We start from the raw sequence: 20079 nt of genomic DNA, 5'->3' as shown, positions 1-20079 counted from the left end.
TCTGAGGAGGAGGAGAGTCGATGTTTCGGGCATCAACCCTTCATCAGGAATGTATGAATTGGCTGATGCCTGAAATATCGACCATCCTGCTCTGCCGATGCTGCCTGACCTGCTGTGCTTTTCCAGCACCACCCTTTTCGACTCTGACTCTCCACCATCTGCAGTCGTCACTTTCTCCTTATTCCTGAGATGAGTTGTGTTCAATGAGGAGATACGGAGTAGGCAATCCTGTACTCTCTAGAGTTTAGAAGAATGTGAGGTGATCTAATTGAAACATGCTAAATTCTGAGGAGGCTTGACAAGGTAGATGTTGGAGGGCCATGTGTCTTGACTGGAGAGTTTAGATCTAGAGGTCAAAGCCTCAGAATGAGACCAAGATGAAGAGAACTTTCTTCAAAGGGTTAGGGATCTTTGGAAACTTGTTCCTCAGGGAACTGTGGATGGTCAGTCCTGAGTGCATTGAAAATGAAGGTTGATAGAATTTGGGATACTGAGGGAATTAAGGGATACCACAGGAAGGTGGAGTTAAAGTAAAAGATAGCCATGATCTTATTGAAAGGTGTTGCTGAATGAAGGACCCTTTTTGCCTCCTTCTTGTTTTGCAGTTTCTTTAACTTTTTATTGATCAGCTGTGATCACATCATGTGGCAGAGCAGGCTTGAAGGACTGAATGGCCTACCCCTACGCCTTTTTACTGTTTTCTGTAAAAGAGGGAAGGGAGGGATCTGAAGTGGAACCTGTAAGAAAAGTTTAATCAGAGTCAAAATAAAATTATCGAAAGCTGACAGCACAGAAGAAGGCCATTTGCCTATCTTGTCCATGCTTACCCTGAACAAACTATGCCCCTGCCTATTCCCTGTTACTGAAATACTTTTTTTCCTTCAAGTAATTATCCAATTCTGTTTATGAAAGCCATGACTGAATCTGCTTGCACCCTGAAGTGAGCTGCTGATCTAAATTACTCACTGCCTAACAGAAAATCTTCCTCATGCCCCCTTTTCTTCATTTGCCAATCACTTTTGAACAGTGTCCTACAGTTTCTGATGTTTCCACTATTGGGAACAGTTTCTGTCTGTCTGCTCTGTCCAGACACTCATGGTTTTGAGCATTTTATTCAAATCTCCTCTCAATCTCCATTTCCCCAAAAAGAACAATACCAGTGTTCCCACTCTATCCACATAGGGCGGCACGGTGGCACAGTGGTTAGCACTGCTGCCTCACAGCGCCAGGGACCTGGGTTCAATTCCCGCCTCAGGCGACTGACTGTGTGGAGTTTGCACGTTCTCCCCGTGTCTGCGTGGGTTTCCTCCGGGTGCTCCGGTTTCCTCCCACAGTCCAAAGATGTGCGGGTCAGGTGAATTGGCCATGCTAAATTGCCCGTAGTGTTAGGTAAGGGGTAAATGTAGGGGTATGGGTGGGTTGCGCTTCGGCGGGTCGGTGTGGACTTGTTGGGCCAAAGGGCCTGTTTCCACACTGTAAGCAATCTAATAACTGCGACCTTTCGTCTATGGAACCAGCCCCAAGAATCTTTCCTGCACATTTTCTAATGTCTCCACATCCTTCCAAAAGTGTACACAACCAGGTTTAGCACACAATCCTTCATGAGAAGTAGAACTAGTACTTTTATCAACAGTTCACCATAACTTCCAGTGTGCAGTTTGCAGCCTCCTCCTGTTCACCATGGATGTGCAATCTCTTTATATGTCCATCCCCCATCATGATGGTCTCAGGGCTCTCCGCTTCTTCCTAGGAACAAAGGCCTGAACCATCCCTAGCCACCACCACCACCCTCCTCTGCCAGGACGAGCTCATCCTCACCCCCTCAATAACTTCTCTTTTAATTCCTCTCACTTTCTTCAGGTCAGGGCGGTGACCATGGCAATCTGAATGGGCCCTAGTTATGCCTGTCTCTTCGTGGGGTTCATGGAACATTCCTTTCTCCAATCCTATTCTTGCCCACACTCAAAACTCTTGCTCCAATACATCAATGATATCATTGGTGCTGCTTCCCTCTCTCATCAGGAATTGAAAAGGTTAATTGGTTTTGCTTCCAATTTCCACCCCACCCTCACTTTCACCTCACCCATCTCCTCCACCTCCCTTCCTTTGCTCGACATCTCTGTTTCTATTCCTGAAGATAGACTGTCCACTAATATCTACTCATAAACTCATCACCTCACATAGTTACCTGGACAATGCATCCTCACACCCTGCTTTCTATAAAGGCTCGATTCCATTCTCCCAGATCCTCCATCTTCACAGTATCTGTTCCAATGATGCCATATTCAACAAGGCACCCTCAGGAATATCCACCTTCTTCCTAAACAGTGGATTCTCCAGCACCATTGTTGAAAGGGCCCTCACTCAGGTCTGACCCATCTCTCACACTTCCGTCCTCACCTCCTCTTCCCTCCCAAACAGCAAGAGGGTTGCTCTTGTCCTTACCTGCCATCCCACCAACATCCACATTCAGATCATCAGCCACCGTTTCCGTCACATCCAGCAAGGTGCTACCACTGGACACATATTCCCCTCCCCTTTCTTGTCCACCTTCTGCATGGACCATTCCCTCCGGGACACCCTGGGGACTCCTCTTTCACTCCCAACATCACTCCAATCCCCATAACCCAATGCACCTTCCCCTGAAATTGCTGAAGGTTGCCTTCTTAACTCCTCCATCTTCAGTATCCAAGAGCCCAAATGTACCTTCCAAGTGAAGCAATGCTTTATCTGCACTTTGCATAATCTAGTCTACTTAATTTGTTGCTCACAATGTGGTCTCCTCTACATTGGGAAAAAAAGTGTATGCTGGGTGACCAGTTTGCAGAACACCTCAGAAAGACTCTGAGCTTCCAGTTGCCTGCCACTTTAACACATCATCCTGTTTCCTGGCCAATATCTCTGTCTCAGGTTTGCTGCAGTGCTCCAGCAAAGCTCAGCACAAGCTGGAAGAAGGACATCTCATTTGCCACTACCCTACAGCCCACCGGACTCAACATTGAGTTCAATAACTTTAAGGCTTGACCTCTCCAATGCCCTAGCCCCCATCCCCACACACCAGGTCTTGTGATCACACAGTCTGCTAATCCACACAACCCATTGTTAGCCACTAGCAGTCCCCATTAATAGCTATTCACCCTCCTGGCCAGATCATTATCCACTCCTTTGTCTATCTGTTCTTCTCCCTCTTTCGGCTCTATCCCCACCAATTATTTATTCATTACCCACTGCCCCCTCAACTTATCTTCTGCATAAAAACAACTTTTTCCTAGCCGCCATCAGTTCTGAGGAAGGGTCACTGGCCTTGAAATGTTAACTCTGACTTCTCTTCAGAGATGTTGCCAGACCTGCTGAGCTTTTCCAGCAACTTCTGTTTTTGTTTATGATAATTTCCTTGCTTTTGTATTCTCTGCCTCTATACAAAAAGTATGTAACCCATCAGTTATTCAACCTTTTATCTATTTGCGCACATAGACCCTCAGGTGCCTCTCCTCCTGCATCCTCTATACAGCTGAATCCCAGAGTCATAGAGATGAACAGCATGGAAACAGACTTTTCAGTCCAACTCGTCCATGCTGACCAGATATCCCAACTTTACCTTCAATTTTCATAATTCTCTCAGCCATAAAAATGCGCTTTAGTCTTTCCATCTGTCCTTTGTCTGCTCATCTCATCAGTTTTTCTTAAATCCAATCGAAGACTATCATCTTACAGTTCACCGATTTGTATGGGATAGAATCTTCTGCCCTCTCTCATGGCGCCATCTTTGGTGGTGGGGAGGGCATTTTGGATAGTAGTTGATAGGAACTCACAACAACCTTCTGCTTCTATCCCATTTAAGTCCAATTGAGTTCCCTGAAGTGGGCATTTAGTGACCTCTTAAGTGCCTCATCCTGGTGTCTTTGTTACAAAATCCATAGTTGTTGAGTCAATCAGTGTAAGCGAGCATGATAAACAAACTGTATAGGTTCTTGAGGGAGCCTTATGTCAAAGGCAGTCAAAACAAATGATCGAGGAACATGGCATGGGGAAGCTAGGGAGTGGAGGTCCATTTAAAACTTGCCTTTTCCATTCTTGTTGAATGTTAGGGTGCCATGGTGGCTCAGTGGTTAGCAAAGCTGCCTTACAGAGCCGGGGACCTGGGTTCAATTCTATCCTCAGATGACTGTGTGGAGTTTGCACATTCTCCCTGGTCTGCAGGTGTTTCCTCCAGATGCTTTGGTTTCCTTCCACAGTCCAAAGATGTGCAGGTTGGATGAATTGGCCATGCTAAATTGCCTATAGTATTCAGGGTTGTGTAGGCCAGATGTATTAGTCAGGGGTAATGTATAGGAATGGGTCTGGATGGGATATTCTTTGGAGGGTCGGTGTGGACTTGTTGGGCCAAATAGCCTGTTTCCACACTGTAAGGATTCTATGATTCCATAGGCAACCCCTCCCTGTGACCTCCACCCTACAAAACTAATCTTGCCATGATGAAGCCCTTTCCTGGGGTCACTTCATTTTTTTTCTCTGGTAGCAGTCACGGCTACCCAGTGGTACTACTGAGACACCAATGCGAGAGACTTCCCGCTAGGGTCCTGATTCTGTGGAGGCCTATGACTGGCTTTCATTTGCCTGACTGATTTGGTGGACCTGTCCCCAAAGCAGCAAAGGCCTGCATCCCAAAAATTCTGGCTAATGTCTGGGACAGGCCTAAAACAGCATCCATCCAGTCCTTTCCTGCACTTCAATTCTTGTTCATTAGTCTTCCTGTCCTGAAACATTAAATAGACACTTGACAAAGTAATCAATTGCTAATTGTTTTTTTATTTTTTAAAATTTTTTATGTAAACATTATTTGATAGGCACAAAATAACAAAAGCACTAATGCAACCAATGCAACAAGTAAACAAATTGAGATCTCCATTCACATCATTTAGGCTTTTGAGCTGATAAATAGGTCTATGCATTTTTCGTTTTCTCAGTAAGGTAAGTTCAGAAGCAGTTCCTGTCACTTGTACTGGTGAAAGATGCATGTCTTTGAATACTTAACGTTCACGTGTTGAATGGTCGCTGGTCAGTGATGTATAACAGAATAAATACAGGCACTAACAGATTAACAGAACCATGCACAAGAAATCAACACAGAGAGAAAATAAAATACTTAAATGGTACATACTAAAAATTGCAAGAAATTCACAGAAGACAGAACTGTGCCCACTTTAAATATAAGAAGAAGCAATAACACAATGAATCTCTTCCTCAATTGATCTTAACACAGAATGTTGCTCATAATACTGCACTGAAAAGGATATGGCACTTTAGCAGTTCAGGTCACTAAGATTCAAACAGCTTGTAGCTTGGCTGACTGCAGACAGACACAAATACACACAGTACAACAGCATTTGTTCACTTGCGCACCAGGGACATCTCCTCAAATTGTTCTTGGCTCCAGCAACTAACAAAGAGAAAATTCAAACAGGTAGGTTTTTGTTTAAACTTCTTTTCTCTCCCCTGGCCAAGGCAGCTATTGGATAAAGGGCATGCGCTCCTTATTTCCATTGTCTCCCTCATGATCTTCCTCCTCCTCGCCTGCTTCACTGGTCTCTGTGCTGTCATTTGCCATCTGGAAGCAATGAAGAGATCAATGACTCTGTGTGCAATAGTTTTTAATGGTTTACAAATGAGACCAAGTACCATAAATGAAGGCTGTATTAGTCACCCAACATATTTACATACATGTCGAGGTGAGAGAACATTCTCAGAAACCATTGTGAATGGGGCTATCACTAACATCTGACCCCAGTTCGAAACCAAACACGCTGCTCCTCATTGTATCTGAGTCACGGCATTGAACTCAACAGAAACTGGTCGTACACTTTGATAGGAAGAATATGAAAGACACGTTACTTGAAAGATGCAAGTCTAGGTAAGGTTGGGGATGGTAGTGGAGAAATTTATCAATCATTAAATGTTGCACCACAGATTTGTAAAGTTACGTATAAAAACGTATAAACATCAGGTTTTATTTAAATAAATACCCTTCTGGACACACCTAACAAATTCTCCTCCATCCAACCACTTGGCACTAACAAAGTCCCAGTAAACATGTGGGATGTTAAAATCACACACCACATCAACTATAATCTCTCTGCATATCTGTTTCTCTATCACCCACTGACTGTTGGGAGGACCGCAGTACAATCCCATCAAAGTGATTGTACCCTTCCTATTCCTGAGTTTTCCCCATCTGGCCTCGCTGGACAGACCCTCCAAGGTCTCCTCCCCTATCAGTAGCCCGGCTCCCCCACCTCCTTTTCATCCTTCTCTATCTCACTTGAAACATCTAAATCCAAGAACGTTGAGCTGCCAGTCTTGTGCCGCTCTCAACCAATTCTCTGCAACAGCTACAACATCATAGTTATATGTATTCACCCAAGCTCTAAGTTCATCTGTCATTCTCCTCACTTTTAAAACAAATACAGCTCAGACCATCATGTTTGATGGTCTCTCCCTGTCAGTTCTTCCTCATAGTCTTACTGGCCTCCATCTCCGACTCCTTGATCATTTCACTTGCTGACTTACTTCTCTGGCTTCTATCCCCCCCACCCACACTAGGTTAAATCCTTCTGCGTGGCACGAGTAAACCTCCCTACCAGGATATTGCTGCCTTTCAGTTTAGGTGCAACCCATACAGGCAGCATGGTGGCTCAGTGGTTAGCACTGCTGCTTCACAGCGTGGGTTTCCTCCCACAATCCAAAGATGTGCAGTTCAGTTGAATTGGTCATGCTAAAGATTAGATTAGATTGTGGATACAGGCCCTTCGGCCCAACAGGTCCACTCTGACCCTCCGAAGAGTAACCCACCCAGACCCATTTCCCTCTGATGAATGCACCTAACACAATGGCCATATCACCTGATCTGCACATCTTTGGACTGTGGGAGGGAACCGGAGGAAACCCACACAGACACGAGGAGAATGTGCAAACTCCACACAGACAGTCACCCGAGGCAGGAATCGAACCTCAATCCCTGAGGCTGTGAGGCAGAAATGCTAACCACTGAGCCACTGTGCTGCTCCTAAATTGCCAATAGTGTTAGGTGCATTAGTCAGTGGTAAATATATGGTGCAGGAATGGGTCTGGGTGTGGATTGCTCTTCTGTGGATCACTGTGGACTTGTTGGGCTGAAGGGCCTGTTTCCATACTGTAGGGAATCTAATCTAATCATCCTTGTACAGATCTCAACTGCCCTGGAAGATACCCTAATGATCCATACACTGAAGCTCACTCTCCTACACCAGCTCTTTAGCTGCGTATTTAAGTGCATTCTCTTCCTCTTCCTAACCCTTATTGGCATGTGGCACAGGAAGTAATCTCAAGATTACTACCCCAGACTGTACTTTTCTTAAAATTATGTTTAAATAGTCCAATTCAGGAAGGAGCCCTGGTTCTGAGGAAAAGCTTGCCAGGTGATCAATGTTTCAGTGGGGGAGCATTTCAAGAACAGTGACCATAATTCTGTAAGTTTTAAGGTAGTTCTAGATAAGGATAAGAATAGTCCTTGGATAAAAGTACCAAACTGGGGGAAAGCTAAAAACCACAATAGTAGGCAGGAACTGGAGAATGGAGTTTGGGGGCAGCTATTTAAGTAAATCTACATCTGGCATGTAGGTAATCTTTTAAAAGCCAGTTGATTAGAGTTCCGAGCCAGTATATGCCTGTGAAAATGAAGGACAAGGATGGCAAGACGTGGGAATGTAGATTGTCAAGAGGAATTGAGAGCTTAGGCAGAAAGAAAAGGAGTCATATGTTATGTTTAGAAAACTGAAGACCACAGAACACTCAAAGAATTCAAATATAGCAAGAGAGAGGTCAGGGGAATTAGGAGGTCCAAAATGTCTTGGGCAAACAGGATTAAAGAAAATCCTAAATGCAATTTTATACACATATAAGGAACAAGAGGCTAACTAGGAAAAGGCTAGGTCCGCTCAAAGGCAAAGGGTGGAATTCATGCTTGGAGCTGGAGGAAGCGGATGAAGTCCTTCACAAATAGTTCACAAAGGAGACGGACATGGTGGATTGTGAGTCTTGGGAGGGGTTTGTTGATATTCTAGGGCATGTCAATATATAAAGGAGGAAAGCACTGGGTGTTTTGAAAAGCATTAATGTAGACACATACCCAGGACCTGAATAGATCTATCCCAGATTGCTGTGGGAGGCAGGTGAGGAAACTGCTGGGGCATTGCATAAAATATTTGTATCCTCTTTAATCACAGGAGAGGTCCCAGAGGAATGGAGAATAGCTAACATTGTTCCTCTGTTTAAGAAGGGCAACATGAATAATCCTGGAAATTACAGGCCAGTGAACCTCATATCAGTGATAGCGAAATGATTGGAGAAGATTCTTAGGAATTAGCAATAGGCAGCATGATTTTGTGTCTCACAAACTTGTTTAAGTTTTTGGAGGAAGTGACAAAGATGGTTAATGAGGGAAGTGCAATAGATGTTGCCTATTGGGACTTTAGCAAGGCCTTTGACAAGGTCCCTCATTGCAGACTGATACACAAGGTGAAGTACATGTGATCCACAATGCGCTGAAAAGATGGATACAGAATTGGCTTTGTCATAGAAGACAGAATAGCAGTGGAAGGTTGTTTTTCAGATTGGAGATCTGTGACCAGTGGTGTTCTACATGGATCACTGCTGGGATCCCTGTTGTTTGTAACATATAAAAATGATTTGGTGGAGAATGTAGGTGACCTGATGAGCAATCTGCAACAGGATATAGATTGGCTAGAGACTTGGCGGAGAAATGGATGGAGTTTAATCTGGGCGAATGAGAGGTGTTGCACTCTGAAAGATCTATTGCTGGAGGGATGTGCACAATAAATGACAGAACCCATATCAACATACAAAGACATCTGGAGTAGAGGTCCACAGCTTCCCAAAAGTGGCAACCCAGGTGGATAAGGTAGTCAAAAGGGTATATAGCTTCTTGCCTTCATTCGTTGGGGCATAAAGTACAGAAGTTGGTAAGTCATGTTGTAGCTCTGTAGTACTTTAGTAAGGCCACATTTGGAATATTGTCACCACACCACCAGAAGGATGTGGAGGCTTTGAAATGAATACAGAATGGCTTACCAGAGTGTTGTCTGGTTTGGAAGGTATTAGCTTTGATTGATGTTTGATGACTTACAGTGTGGAAACAGGCCTTTCGGCCCAACAAATCCACACCGACCCGCTGAAGCGCACCCACCCAGACCCATTCCCTTACATTTACCCCTGCACCTAACACTACGGGCAAGTTAGCATGGCCAATTCACCTAACCTGCACATTTTTGGACTGTGGGAGGAAACTGGAGCACTCGGAGGAAACCCACACAGACACGGGGAGAATGTGCAAACTCCATACAGTCAGTCACCTGAGGCGGGAATTGAACCTTGGTCTCTGGCGCTGTGAGGCAGCAGTGCTAACCACTGTGCCACTGTGCCACCCCAAGAGAGGTTGAAGAGAGGTTGGGCAAACTTGGTTTGTTTTCACTTGAACTTCGAAGGACGAGGGGTGACTTAATAGAGGCAACAAAATTATGAGAGGCACGGATAAAATAGTCAGAGTCTTTCTCCCAGGGATTATATTCATTGGAATTTAGAAAAACGAGGTGGGGGGGAATCTGATAGAAACATATAAAATTATGAAAGTAATAGATAAGATAAAAGTAGAGAAGATGTTTCCACTGGCAGGTGAAACTTGGACAAGAGGGCACAGCCTCATGTTAAGGAAACCAGATTTAGGACTGAATTGAGAAGAAACCTCTTCACCCAGAGGGTTATGAATCTATGGAATTCCCTGCTCAGGGAAGTAGAGACATAGAGCTGTACAAGATGGAAAAAGACCCTTCGGTCCAACTCATCCTTCCCAACCTAATATCCTAAACTAATCTAGCCCCATTTGCCAGCACTTGGCCCATATCCCTCTAAACCATTCCTATTCTTACACACATCCAGATGCCTTTTAAATACTGTAATTTTACCAGCCTCCACCACTTCCTCTGGCAGCTCATTCCATACACACACCACCCTCTGCATGAAAAGGTTGCCTCTTAGGTCCTTTTTATATCTTTCCCTTCTCACCCTAAACCTATGCCCTCTAGTTCTGTACTCCCCAGCCCAGTAAAAGGACCTTGTCTATTTATCCTAATCATGTCCCTCATGATTTTGTAAACCTCTATATGGTCACCCCTCAGCCTCCAACACTTCAGGGAAAACAGCCACAACCTATATAGCCTCTCCCTATACTCAAATCCTCCAACTCTGGCAACATCCTTGTAAATCTTTTCTGAATCCTTTCAAGTTTTCACAATATCTTTCTGAAAGGAAGGAGACGAGAATTACACACAATATTTCAAAAGTGGCCTAACCAATGTCCTGTACAGCTGCACCATTACCTCCACACTCCTGTACTCAACGCTCTGACCAATAATGGAAAGCATACCAAATGCCTTCTTCACTAACCAGTCTATCTGAGACTCCCAAATTTGAGGCTTCATCTGTAAATGTTTTTAAAGCTAAGATAGATTTTTTTTGAACAAAGAAGGAATAAAGGGTTATGGTGAGAGGGCGGGTAAGGGGAGCTGAGGCCGCGAAAAGATCATGATCTTACTGAATAGGGGAGCAGTCTCGAAGGGCCAGACGGCCTACTCCTACTCCTAGTTCTTATGTTTTTATGAATGCGCTGACAGAGGGGGTGGTGGAGGCAAATATAATAGCAACGTTTAAGAGGCAGACACATTATAGACAGGGAATAGAGCCGTACCGAACGTGGAAAGGCAAAAAGCTTTTAGTTTAGAAAGGTATCGTGTGTGGGCACAGAAGATTCACAAGGATGATACTGAAATTTAAGAGATACATATCAGGATTGAAAGGCCGGACACTTTCCTTCTGAGAAATGAAGCTGAGAATCTCTAAAATTAGTGAAGGTTCAGACAGATTGGGTTCAGAGTGCAGAATCCAACAGGGGTCTGAGCAATGTGGACGCGGGTGGAATTTGTTCCACAAACAGCCATGAAGGCCGATGAGTCCTGTTACGCCATCAGAAGGAACCTGCACCATCTTTTGTGCTTTTGACAAACCATTTGTTCCGAGGCATTGGCAATTTGCCAGTTATAGGGAACAATTGCTTGTTAAATGCCTTGTCATAGGCCCAACTCTTCTCATTAATATTCAGCTTTCTATCTTTTAAATGGGCCAAACAAGCTTGACATTGAGAAATCTTCACATAGAAATCAGTTTGCCTATTGATCCAAGTTGGACACTCGATGCCAACACCTCAGGGCATGCTCCATGGGCACTGGCCACACTTCCATAGACACTGGCATCTGACACGTGACAGCCACTAAGAAATCACAAAGCACATCTCTGATTCACTTACAAGGACTCTACTGCACTTCAGTACCACAAAATGCACTGGTAACTATCATTGTAATGGTGCAGCAAGGACACTGTGCACCCAAGGACACACACCCAGCTCATGGACTGGACCCAGGGGTTGCTTACCACAGCAGATGAAAAACTGGGGCTAGCTGAAAGTCCCAGAGGAAGTCTACCCCACTGTCATAATACAGTGTGGCCAGTTAGATTAGTTCAGAGTGGAAATTCAGCCTCTGATACCAGAACGTTCCCAACCTTTGGAGTTGCTAACCAGTCTGACTGCCAGTTATAAAGTCATAGAGTCATACAGCACGGAAACTGACCATTGGTCCAACCAGTCCATGCCGACCATCATCCCAAACTAAACTGGTCCCACCTGCCTACTCCTGGCCCATATCCCTCCCAACTGTTCCTATTTATAAACTTATCCAAATGTCTTTTAAATGTTGTAACTGTACTCACATCCACCACTTCCGGTGGCAGTTAATTCCAAAGCCCGAACCACTCTCTGTAAGAAAGTTATCGCTCATGACTTTTCAAAGACTTCTTTCTCTCCCTTTAAAAATATGCCCCTTGCCTTGAAATTCCCCACCCCTAGAGAATCAATGTGGATTTCACCAGTTTACTCTTTTCCCCTTCCCCCATCTTATCCCAGTTCCAACCTTCCAACTTCGCACCACACACATAACCTGCCCTACCTGTCCATCTTCCTTCCCATTGATCCGCTCCACCCTCCTCTCCAACCTATCATTATTAACCCCACCTCGATCTACTTATTGCACTCTCAGCTACTTTCCCCCAGCCCCACCCCCCTCCCATTTATCTCACCACCCCCTCAGCTCACAGCCCCAATCCTAATGAAGAGTTTTTGCCTGAAACGTCAATTCACCTGCTCCTCAGGAGACCTGTTGTGCTTTTCCAGCACCACACTCTTGACTCTAATCTCCAGCATCTGCAGTCCTCACATTTACCCTGTAGCTGGAGAAAGGTTAGTGTATTGAGTTCAATAATTTTAGGGCTTGAGCACCTTCTCCCATGTCTTTATTCCAATCCCCACACACCAGGCCTTGTCATCACATGGACTGCTACCACAACCAACCCATTGTCAGCCACTAACAATCCTATTAGCAGCTATTGGTTCCCCCAGGCTGATCTCTATTCATTCCTTTATCTGCCTTAATAAAAACCAAAAAAACTGTCGATACTGTAAATCTGAAACAAAAATAGAAATTGTTCGAAGCTCAGCAGTTGTGAAGAGAAATCAGAGTTAACGTTTCAGGTCCAGTGACCCTTCCTCAGAACTCCTTTGTCTTGGCTAGCTCCTTTTCTCTCTTTGAGTTCCATCTCCTTCCCTTTCCCCCACCTCATCTTTAGCATATATACTAATCTTTACCAGCTACAGTCAGTTCTGAAGAAGGGCCACTGAACCTGAAATATTAACTCTGTTTTATCTCTCCACAGATGGCTACTGGACTTGCTGAGTTTTTTCAAGCAATTTCTGATTTTGTTTCTGATTTCCAGCATCCGCAATTCTTCAGTTTTTCTGTTTAGTAAGTTGACAATTCCTGATTTACCGTTCATTAGTTTAAAATAGATACAAAAATCGAATATCCATAAGGCCATCACAGAATCACATTGCAGGAAGAAGTAATTTGGCCCGCTGTGTCTATGACAGCCCTTCAGTAAAACTATTCAGTTAATCTCACCCGTCTGTCTTTTCACCACAGCCTTGAATTACTCTTTTTCTCTGGTATTATTCATGTCCCTTTAAAAATGTCACTGTTGGATTTCCCTCATGCTCTCAATCACACCAGCTCAGAACAACTTGCTGTGTTATAAAAATGTTCCCTCTCATCACCTCTGATTAATTCGCCAAATACAGTATTCTAAATCGATGTCCTTGGATTCTCAACTGTTCTGCCACTGGAAAGAATTTTCCATATCCCCCATGATTTCCATCAATGTCACTCTATGTCACAACCCTTCGATTAAGAATTAGGTCAACAACTCTCCTTAGCCCTTGGTTCAAAGAGTCCTCCACTACTTTTGTGCGTGCAATCTCAATTCAGTTGCCAGTGGACTAAATTCTTGTTGCCATTAGAATAAACCTGAACTATGGTTTCACGGGGAAGCTGAATGTATTCAATATCTCCTACGATTGTCTAGCCATAAATTGCAATTAGCCCTGAGCAGAAAGACAATCACGTGTCAGTCAATAAAGTGGCTTTCGCTATTTATAACCTGCTGTCCCAAGCTGTCTGGAAAATGCTGATGCTTGATAGCTAATTCCAGTTACCACGGCACCAGCTGCTATTGTAAGCCACGTCATCACCTCGTGAGCAAGGCAGCTGTCGTCTTCTGGCCATTTGGGTGCTGTTGCAATGTAATGGGCAATGTATGGAAACAACAGATCAATCAGCACCACCATTAACGATTCAAGAGCAACTGATTTTAGCTGCTTTCAATTCACCCTTGCTAGCCCATTAGCTAGATCTGGGCTCCCGTGCAGACAGTCTTAACTCAAAGGAGTAGCGAGACATTAGAAAGGAGGACGTCCAACTAGCTTACTTTCTGGTATGAATAACCATGGCAACTGATCCTATTCAATTTGTTTTTTGTTTTTGATGAGGCATGAGAAACAGCATAAAGCCCCGGTGACTGACAGCTTTGGGAACCATCCGTCTCAAGTCTCTGTCATGTCACTTCACATGGCAGGTAAACTTCACTTGAAATCAGGGTGCAACAAAGTGGTTGAAGTGTGTGAGATATTGTCATGTCCAACCATATACATTTATGAGGATAATCTACCTCTGTGACTTTCACTGGAGAAGAGATGCCTGGGGGCAGTTTTACTGAGATACCCATCATTCTTACTGACACTGACACCTGGAAAAAGTTCAAAATAATCAACAAAACGAGATAGCCAACGGCTTTTCCCCATGGTGGGGGAGTCTAAAATTAGAGGGCGAAGGTTCAAGGTGAGACGGGAGAGTTATGTAAGGGTCCAGAGGGTGGTGAGTGTCTGGACCAGGCTGCCAGAGGTAGTGATGGAAGCACGTACAATTTTATCATTTAGAAGCATTTAGACAGGTACATGGATAAGATAGCTGTAGAGGGAGATGGACCAAGCGCAGGCAAATTGGACAAGCTTAATTGTGGAAACTGGCGGAATGGATACGTTGGACAGAAGGGCCTGTTTCCATGCTGGAAGCCTCTATGACTCTATAATCACAAAACTTGACAGACAGAACAATCCAATATGTGACATCACTTAGACTGACTTAAGCATAAAATAATAAACAGAAGCTTGCATCTACCTTCTCAAGCAGACACGTAAGATTTGTTGGTTCAAATTTAAAGAATAGATTATTTTTTTTCTCGAATTCTCGAATTCCTGCTCAATATTTATTCCTTAAAATTTAACACATCATTAAGAAAAAACATCATCTGGTCATGATATCATTGCTGTGTATAAATTGTCTGCCACGTTGCAACATTATGGCCATGCCTTATGATTACTTCATGTTCCTCAGAACATCCAGAGGTTGTGAAACATGCTGTAAAATTCTTTTCAGGTTTTGTACAGTGCAGCTTAAAACATCGAGTAATGGAACTCTTTAACCAGTCCATTGAACAGACAAACAGGAAACAGATGTTCCCCCTTGTGGGCCAGTCTCAAACAAGACATCATAGATATACAGTGAGAGGAGGAAGGTTCAAAATGGAGATGAAGACAATCTATTTCTCTCAGAATCTGTGGAACTCAGTGCCCTAGAGTGCATTGGAGGCAGAAGAAATCAATAGATTTAAGTAAGAAACAGATATGTTAAAGGACTATGGGGGTTAGGTAGGAAAGTGGAGTTGAGACCAGGATAAGATCAACCATGATCCTGTTAAATGGCAGGGTAGGCTTGAAGGGCTTAATTGCCTACTCCCACTCCTCATTGCTATGTTCCAATGCTGCTGGCATTTGCAAATTCCAGCTAGATTTAATTTGCAAACATTTTGTTGTCTACTTGTTATTCATGCAGAGTGAGGGAGCTTAGAGTTCAAATGATGGTGAAAGGTGATTTGTGTTTCCATAACCACAGCAATGTGGTTGACCCTTAACTGCCCTCTGGGCAATTACAGATGGGCAATAAATGCTAGCCTAGCGAGGATTGCCCTCATAGAATCATAGAGGCATATAGCAAGGAAACAGACTTTTCGGTCCAACTCATCCATGCCGACCAGTTATTCTAAATTAATCTAATCTCTTTTGCCAGCACTTGGCCCATATCCTTCTAAACCCTTACCATTCATGGCACCCATCCAGATGCCTTTTACATGTTGTAAAGAAATAAAGTCCTTGCAAATAGAGCATTGACTTTTTATTGAAGCTGAAGTTAGTATCAGTGATGTGAAAGCTGGCCAAAGGTGACCTGTTAATCATACAACAATGGGAAGTGGGGTTTATTGCTGCATCTTCCATCATTAGTTTAACAGTGATCTTTATTGAATGCAATGTAATGTTCCATAGTTGATGTGGGTCAGGGATGGGAAGAGAATCAGAGGGCAGCAGGTCATCTCCTTTTGATGCAATGTGCTGCTCCCTCAGCCAGTGTGGCAGCTTCACCAAGCTGAGCTTGAAGATGAATGAATGATGGAGGCATGGCCCTCATTACCGGGAAACTGGATATCTGACTGTACAGAGGAGAGTGTACAACCTCATCTGCAGGGTATGCCATTACTGATTGTTCTGAGACCTCAGAACCTAATTTACTCTTTATGTTCCCAATGTAGATAATTCCCACTGAGAGTCCAGGGCCCTGCTGCTGCTGCTGGGATGTTGGTTGCTGTGGTTACCTCACTGTGAAAGTGGCAGTGAAAGCAGGAGGAGCAGGGTCGACAGCAGGGGCAGCAGCACACCAGCATGGAAGGTGAGGAGCATCTCGCCTCTGGGCTCCTCGGGATGCATGGAGTGTGCAGAAGGCCTCGATTCCATGATCTGGTGACGAGCAAGGCCCAGGCTCTGTAACAGCCTGAACGCTATGCTGGAAGCTGGATGCAGGGTGGGGATTGGCGAGCTGCAGAACTGGGAGGCCATTCTCTCCCAGTGTTTGTGAAGGGCACTGCAACATTGAATGTTGATGTGACTGACTCCTTCTAGGGAGTGACAGGAGAGCTGTGTGGGATCTCCCAGTCACACCAGCACTAATACAGCAGGAAAGTGGCTGGAACTAACCGTGCAACGGCACACTGGCTCATTTCATTCCCTCATGATGAGGTCAGTGCTGCAGTCCAGGCAGTGGAATCCATGAACATAGCTGGTTTCCCCTAGGTAATGGATGCTATCAACTACACACACATGGCACTGAGAGGGTGGTATCATACACTGCAAAATTACCAACAGCAAGTGGTTCCATTCGGCTCAGGTGATTTATGACCAGTCTTACCACTTCCTGGAGGAGTGTGGCCGCTACCCTGGCAGTTAACACAACTCCAGCATCCTGGAGCACTCTGCACACCCAGTGTATGTTAGAGTCCCATACAGTTGAGACAGCATTCTGATGTGCTGTGGTCTCTGCAAGTGGACCAGGTGATGAGGCAATGTTCCAGATGCTGAAACACTGGGAGAACAGGGCAGATATCCGAGGAGGAGGAGGAGGAGGAAGCTCTCCTCCGTGACGGAGCCCAGCTGCATTGGGTGCTTCAAGCCAGACAGGACCTCATTGATACCCCGTTCCAACAGATGGGAGCTGGCTGCAACACACTATCACGGATTGGGAGATAATTGTGATCCCATCATTTGGGTTACATTGCAAAGGTTGAACTGAGGCCTCTGTTCCCTTGGTTTGTGCTCCCTTTTGTTGGCTATGGTTCATCATTTGGGATTATCTAGTACCCTGCCTACGTGATGTTCCCTACTAGACAGTGAAAAGATGTGGGTGAAACAGTGGGCATTGAGGACAGAGTGGTGAGTATGACCTGGAAAGGGTGATCAGACAGGATGGAGCTAATGACAGGTAAACTGTGTGGCCGGGTGATGAAATTTCCATGATGTTGAGAGAATGGAGTTATCTGTATGGCATAGTGCCAGCCATTCCAGCTACACGCTGTGAGCAGTGTGGCCTTGTGGCTGTTTTGTCATTACATCACTGGCGAGGGGCAGCACCGAACTTTCCACAATTATCAGGATGCCCGACAGTTGTACAAAGATTGTGCTGGTGCAAAAGATCCAAGTCTTTTGGCAGATATCTACTGAGTGGCGAGATGTTCCAGGAATGATGTTTGGATAGGCCTGGAAGCAGACATCAGGGACACCATTGGGTGAGACAGGTAATGAGGTGTGTTTGGTAAGATATGGGGAGAAATGTCACTGGGCATCATGGCGAGAATCCTTCTTCAAAACCTTGTGCAATTTGTACTTAGCCCAAAAAACTATCACAGCACCCTTTTGTAATTCTGTGATATTAATAATCCAAAAATGACCCCAGCACTGATCGCAAATGAAAGATAGACTCTACTTCTAATAAAGAGCTTATGCTTGAAACATCGACTCTCCTGCTCCTCGGATGCTGCCTGACCAGCTGTGCTTTTCCAGCACCACGCTTTTTGATTCTACTTCTGACGCTGCCAGACCTGCTGAGTTTCTCTTGTACTTTCAGATTTCCAGCAGATATTTTGCTTTTATGTTAGCTCTGGTCACCTCAGAGTTACAATAACTTATGTTAACATTTCACAGCATGGTGATGAAATCTAGCAAAGGATATGAAAGTCTCAAAAAGCTGGAGGCTCCAGATAGGATCGTGTGCTTGTGATTGACAGGAAAAGGTATCATGAAGACTGCAGTCTTCATGTGGAATTAATACAGAGAGGATTCATAATAGAATTCGTAAGCTAAAGGTCTCCATTGACAGAATATTCTAGAAGCACTGGAACCTGAAATAAAACCTGGGAACTGTGCAACTTCACAAATAAGTATACTGAAGCCTTTTCACAGGAGCGTAATCAGAAGCATTGACGTCGAGCCAACATAAGGGATGTGAGGAGATGTTATGCAAAGGTTGGTTAAAGTAAGCAGCATAGCAAAGGAGGACAGAGCGATAAGGGTTTCACAGTAAGAATTCCAGAATGTATGCTGAAACTAAGTGCCTGAGGAAGGACCGGGCACTCCAAAAGCTTGCAGTTTCAAATAAACCTGTCTCCTATAACCCAGTGCCATGTGATTTTTGAAACAGTTTAATTCAGGGCAGACATCATTTTGAATCCCTAGATGAGCAGAGGGCCAAAAGGAAAAGAAAGAGATGAAATGAGAGGAAAAAGATGGATTAAAAATAGACTAACAGTGAAAGAGATTGAAAACAATGAGAGCAAAACCAAGAGAGACAGTACTGAGGAGGACTGCAACAAATTACAAGAATACATTAATAAATTTGCAAAATGGGCACGTAATTTGCAGATAAATGTAAGCCAGTACATTTTGATAATTAAAGTAAGGATGTCACTTGTTACTAAAGTAAGAACTTAATTTGATTAGAAAAACAAATTAGAGTTTAAATCCACACGTTGTAAAAAGTGGCAACATGGCATGAAAAGCTGATTAGAAATTAAAGCATTAGGGTTCCTTGTAGTGGAAAATGTATCAAATTAGAAAAGGAATTCTCAACTTGTATTGAACCACAGTTTGAGGTGTGTTGTGCAAAATTCTGGTTGCCATGTTAAAAAGACACACGATGGGTTAGATTCCCTCCAGTGTGGAAACTGGTCATTTGGCCCAACAAGTCCACACTGACTCTCTGAAGAGTAACCCACCCAGACCTAGACACCCCTGACTAATGCACCTAACATTACGGGTAATTTAGCATCGCCAATTCATCCAAGCTGTACATCTTTGGATTGTGGAAGGGGAAACTGCAGCACCCAGAGGAAATCCATGCAGACACGGGGAGAATGTGCAAACTCCCCACAGGCAGTGGCCCGAGGCAGGAATCAAACCCGGGTTCCTGGCGCTGTGAGGCAGCAGTTCTAACCACTGAGCCACCATGCCGTCCAAGTACTCACAGCGCCAAGGATCCAGGTTCAATTCCAGCTTTGGGTGACTATCTGTGTGGAGCTTGCATGTTCTCCCCGTATCTGTGCAGGTTCCTCCCATAGTCCAAAGATCTGTAGGTTAGGTGGATTGGCCATGTTAAATTGCCCATAGTATTCAGGCTAGGTGGATTAGCCATGGAAAGTGCAGAGTTATGGTAAGAGAGGTTGAGTTAGGTCTGGGTGGGATGCCCTTCAGAGGGTCAGTGCAGATTCAATGGGCCAAATGGTTTCTGTAGTTCCAGAGCAGTATTCAAAAGGAATTTACAAAAAGTGATATAAGAAATGTGAGGACACAGTCAGGAGTAGTGTATGGGATTGGGTCTCTCTCTTGAAATGTGAAGGCTCTGTTGTGATGACCTGATCGAAGCCTTTAGAATTATGAAAGGTTTTAATAGAATCAGTAGAGAGAGAATGTTTCCTCTTTTGGGAAAGGGGAAAATTGGATATCAATATGAGATTCTGGATTAGTGGTGCTGGAAGAGCACAGCAGTTCAGGCAGCATCCGAGGAGCAGTAAAATCGATGTTTCGGGCAAAAGCTCTTCATCAGGAATACAGGCAGAGTGCCTGAAGGGTGGAGAGATAAATGAGAGGAG

General features: G+C 44.3%; 1 protein-coding gene across 1 annotated transcript in view; it reads right to left on the bottom strand.

Annotated features, from left to right (window-relative positions):
• Positions 1 to 4853: 4853 nt before the first annotated feature.
• Positions 4854 to 20079, bottom strand: part of LOC132823640 (synaptic vesicle membrane protein VAT-1 homolog-like) — a 196775-nt gene continuing 181549 nt past the window's right edge. Inside the window, exon 9 of the mRNA XM_060837577.1 lies at positions 4854 to 5608. Coding sequence (XP_060693560.1) covers positions 5510 to 5608 — 99 coding nt within the window. The 3' untranslated portion in view covers positions 4854 to 5509. The remainder of the gene's footprint in view (positions 5609 to 20079) is intronic.

This window comes from Hemiscyllium ocellatum, chromosome 17 (genome assembly GCF_020745735.1).
Source record: "Hemiscyllium ocellatum isolate sHemOce1 chromosome 17, sHemOce1.pat.X.cur, whole genome shotgun sequence".
Classification (NCBI taxonomy): Eukaryota; Metazoa; Chordata; class Chondrichthyes; order Orectolobiformes; family Hemiscylliidae; genus Hemiscyllium; species Hemiscyllium ocellatum.
The sequence above is the reverse complement of the archived record's forward strand: the minus strand, read 5'-3'. Positions and strand labels throughout refer to the sequence as shown.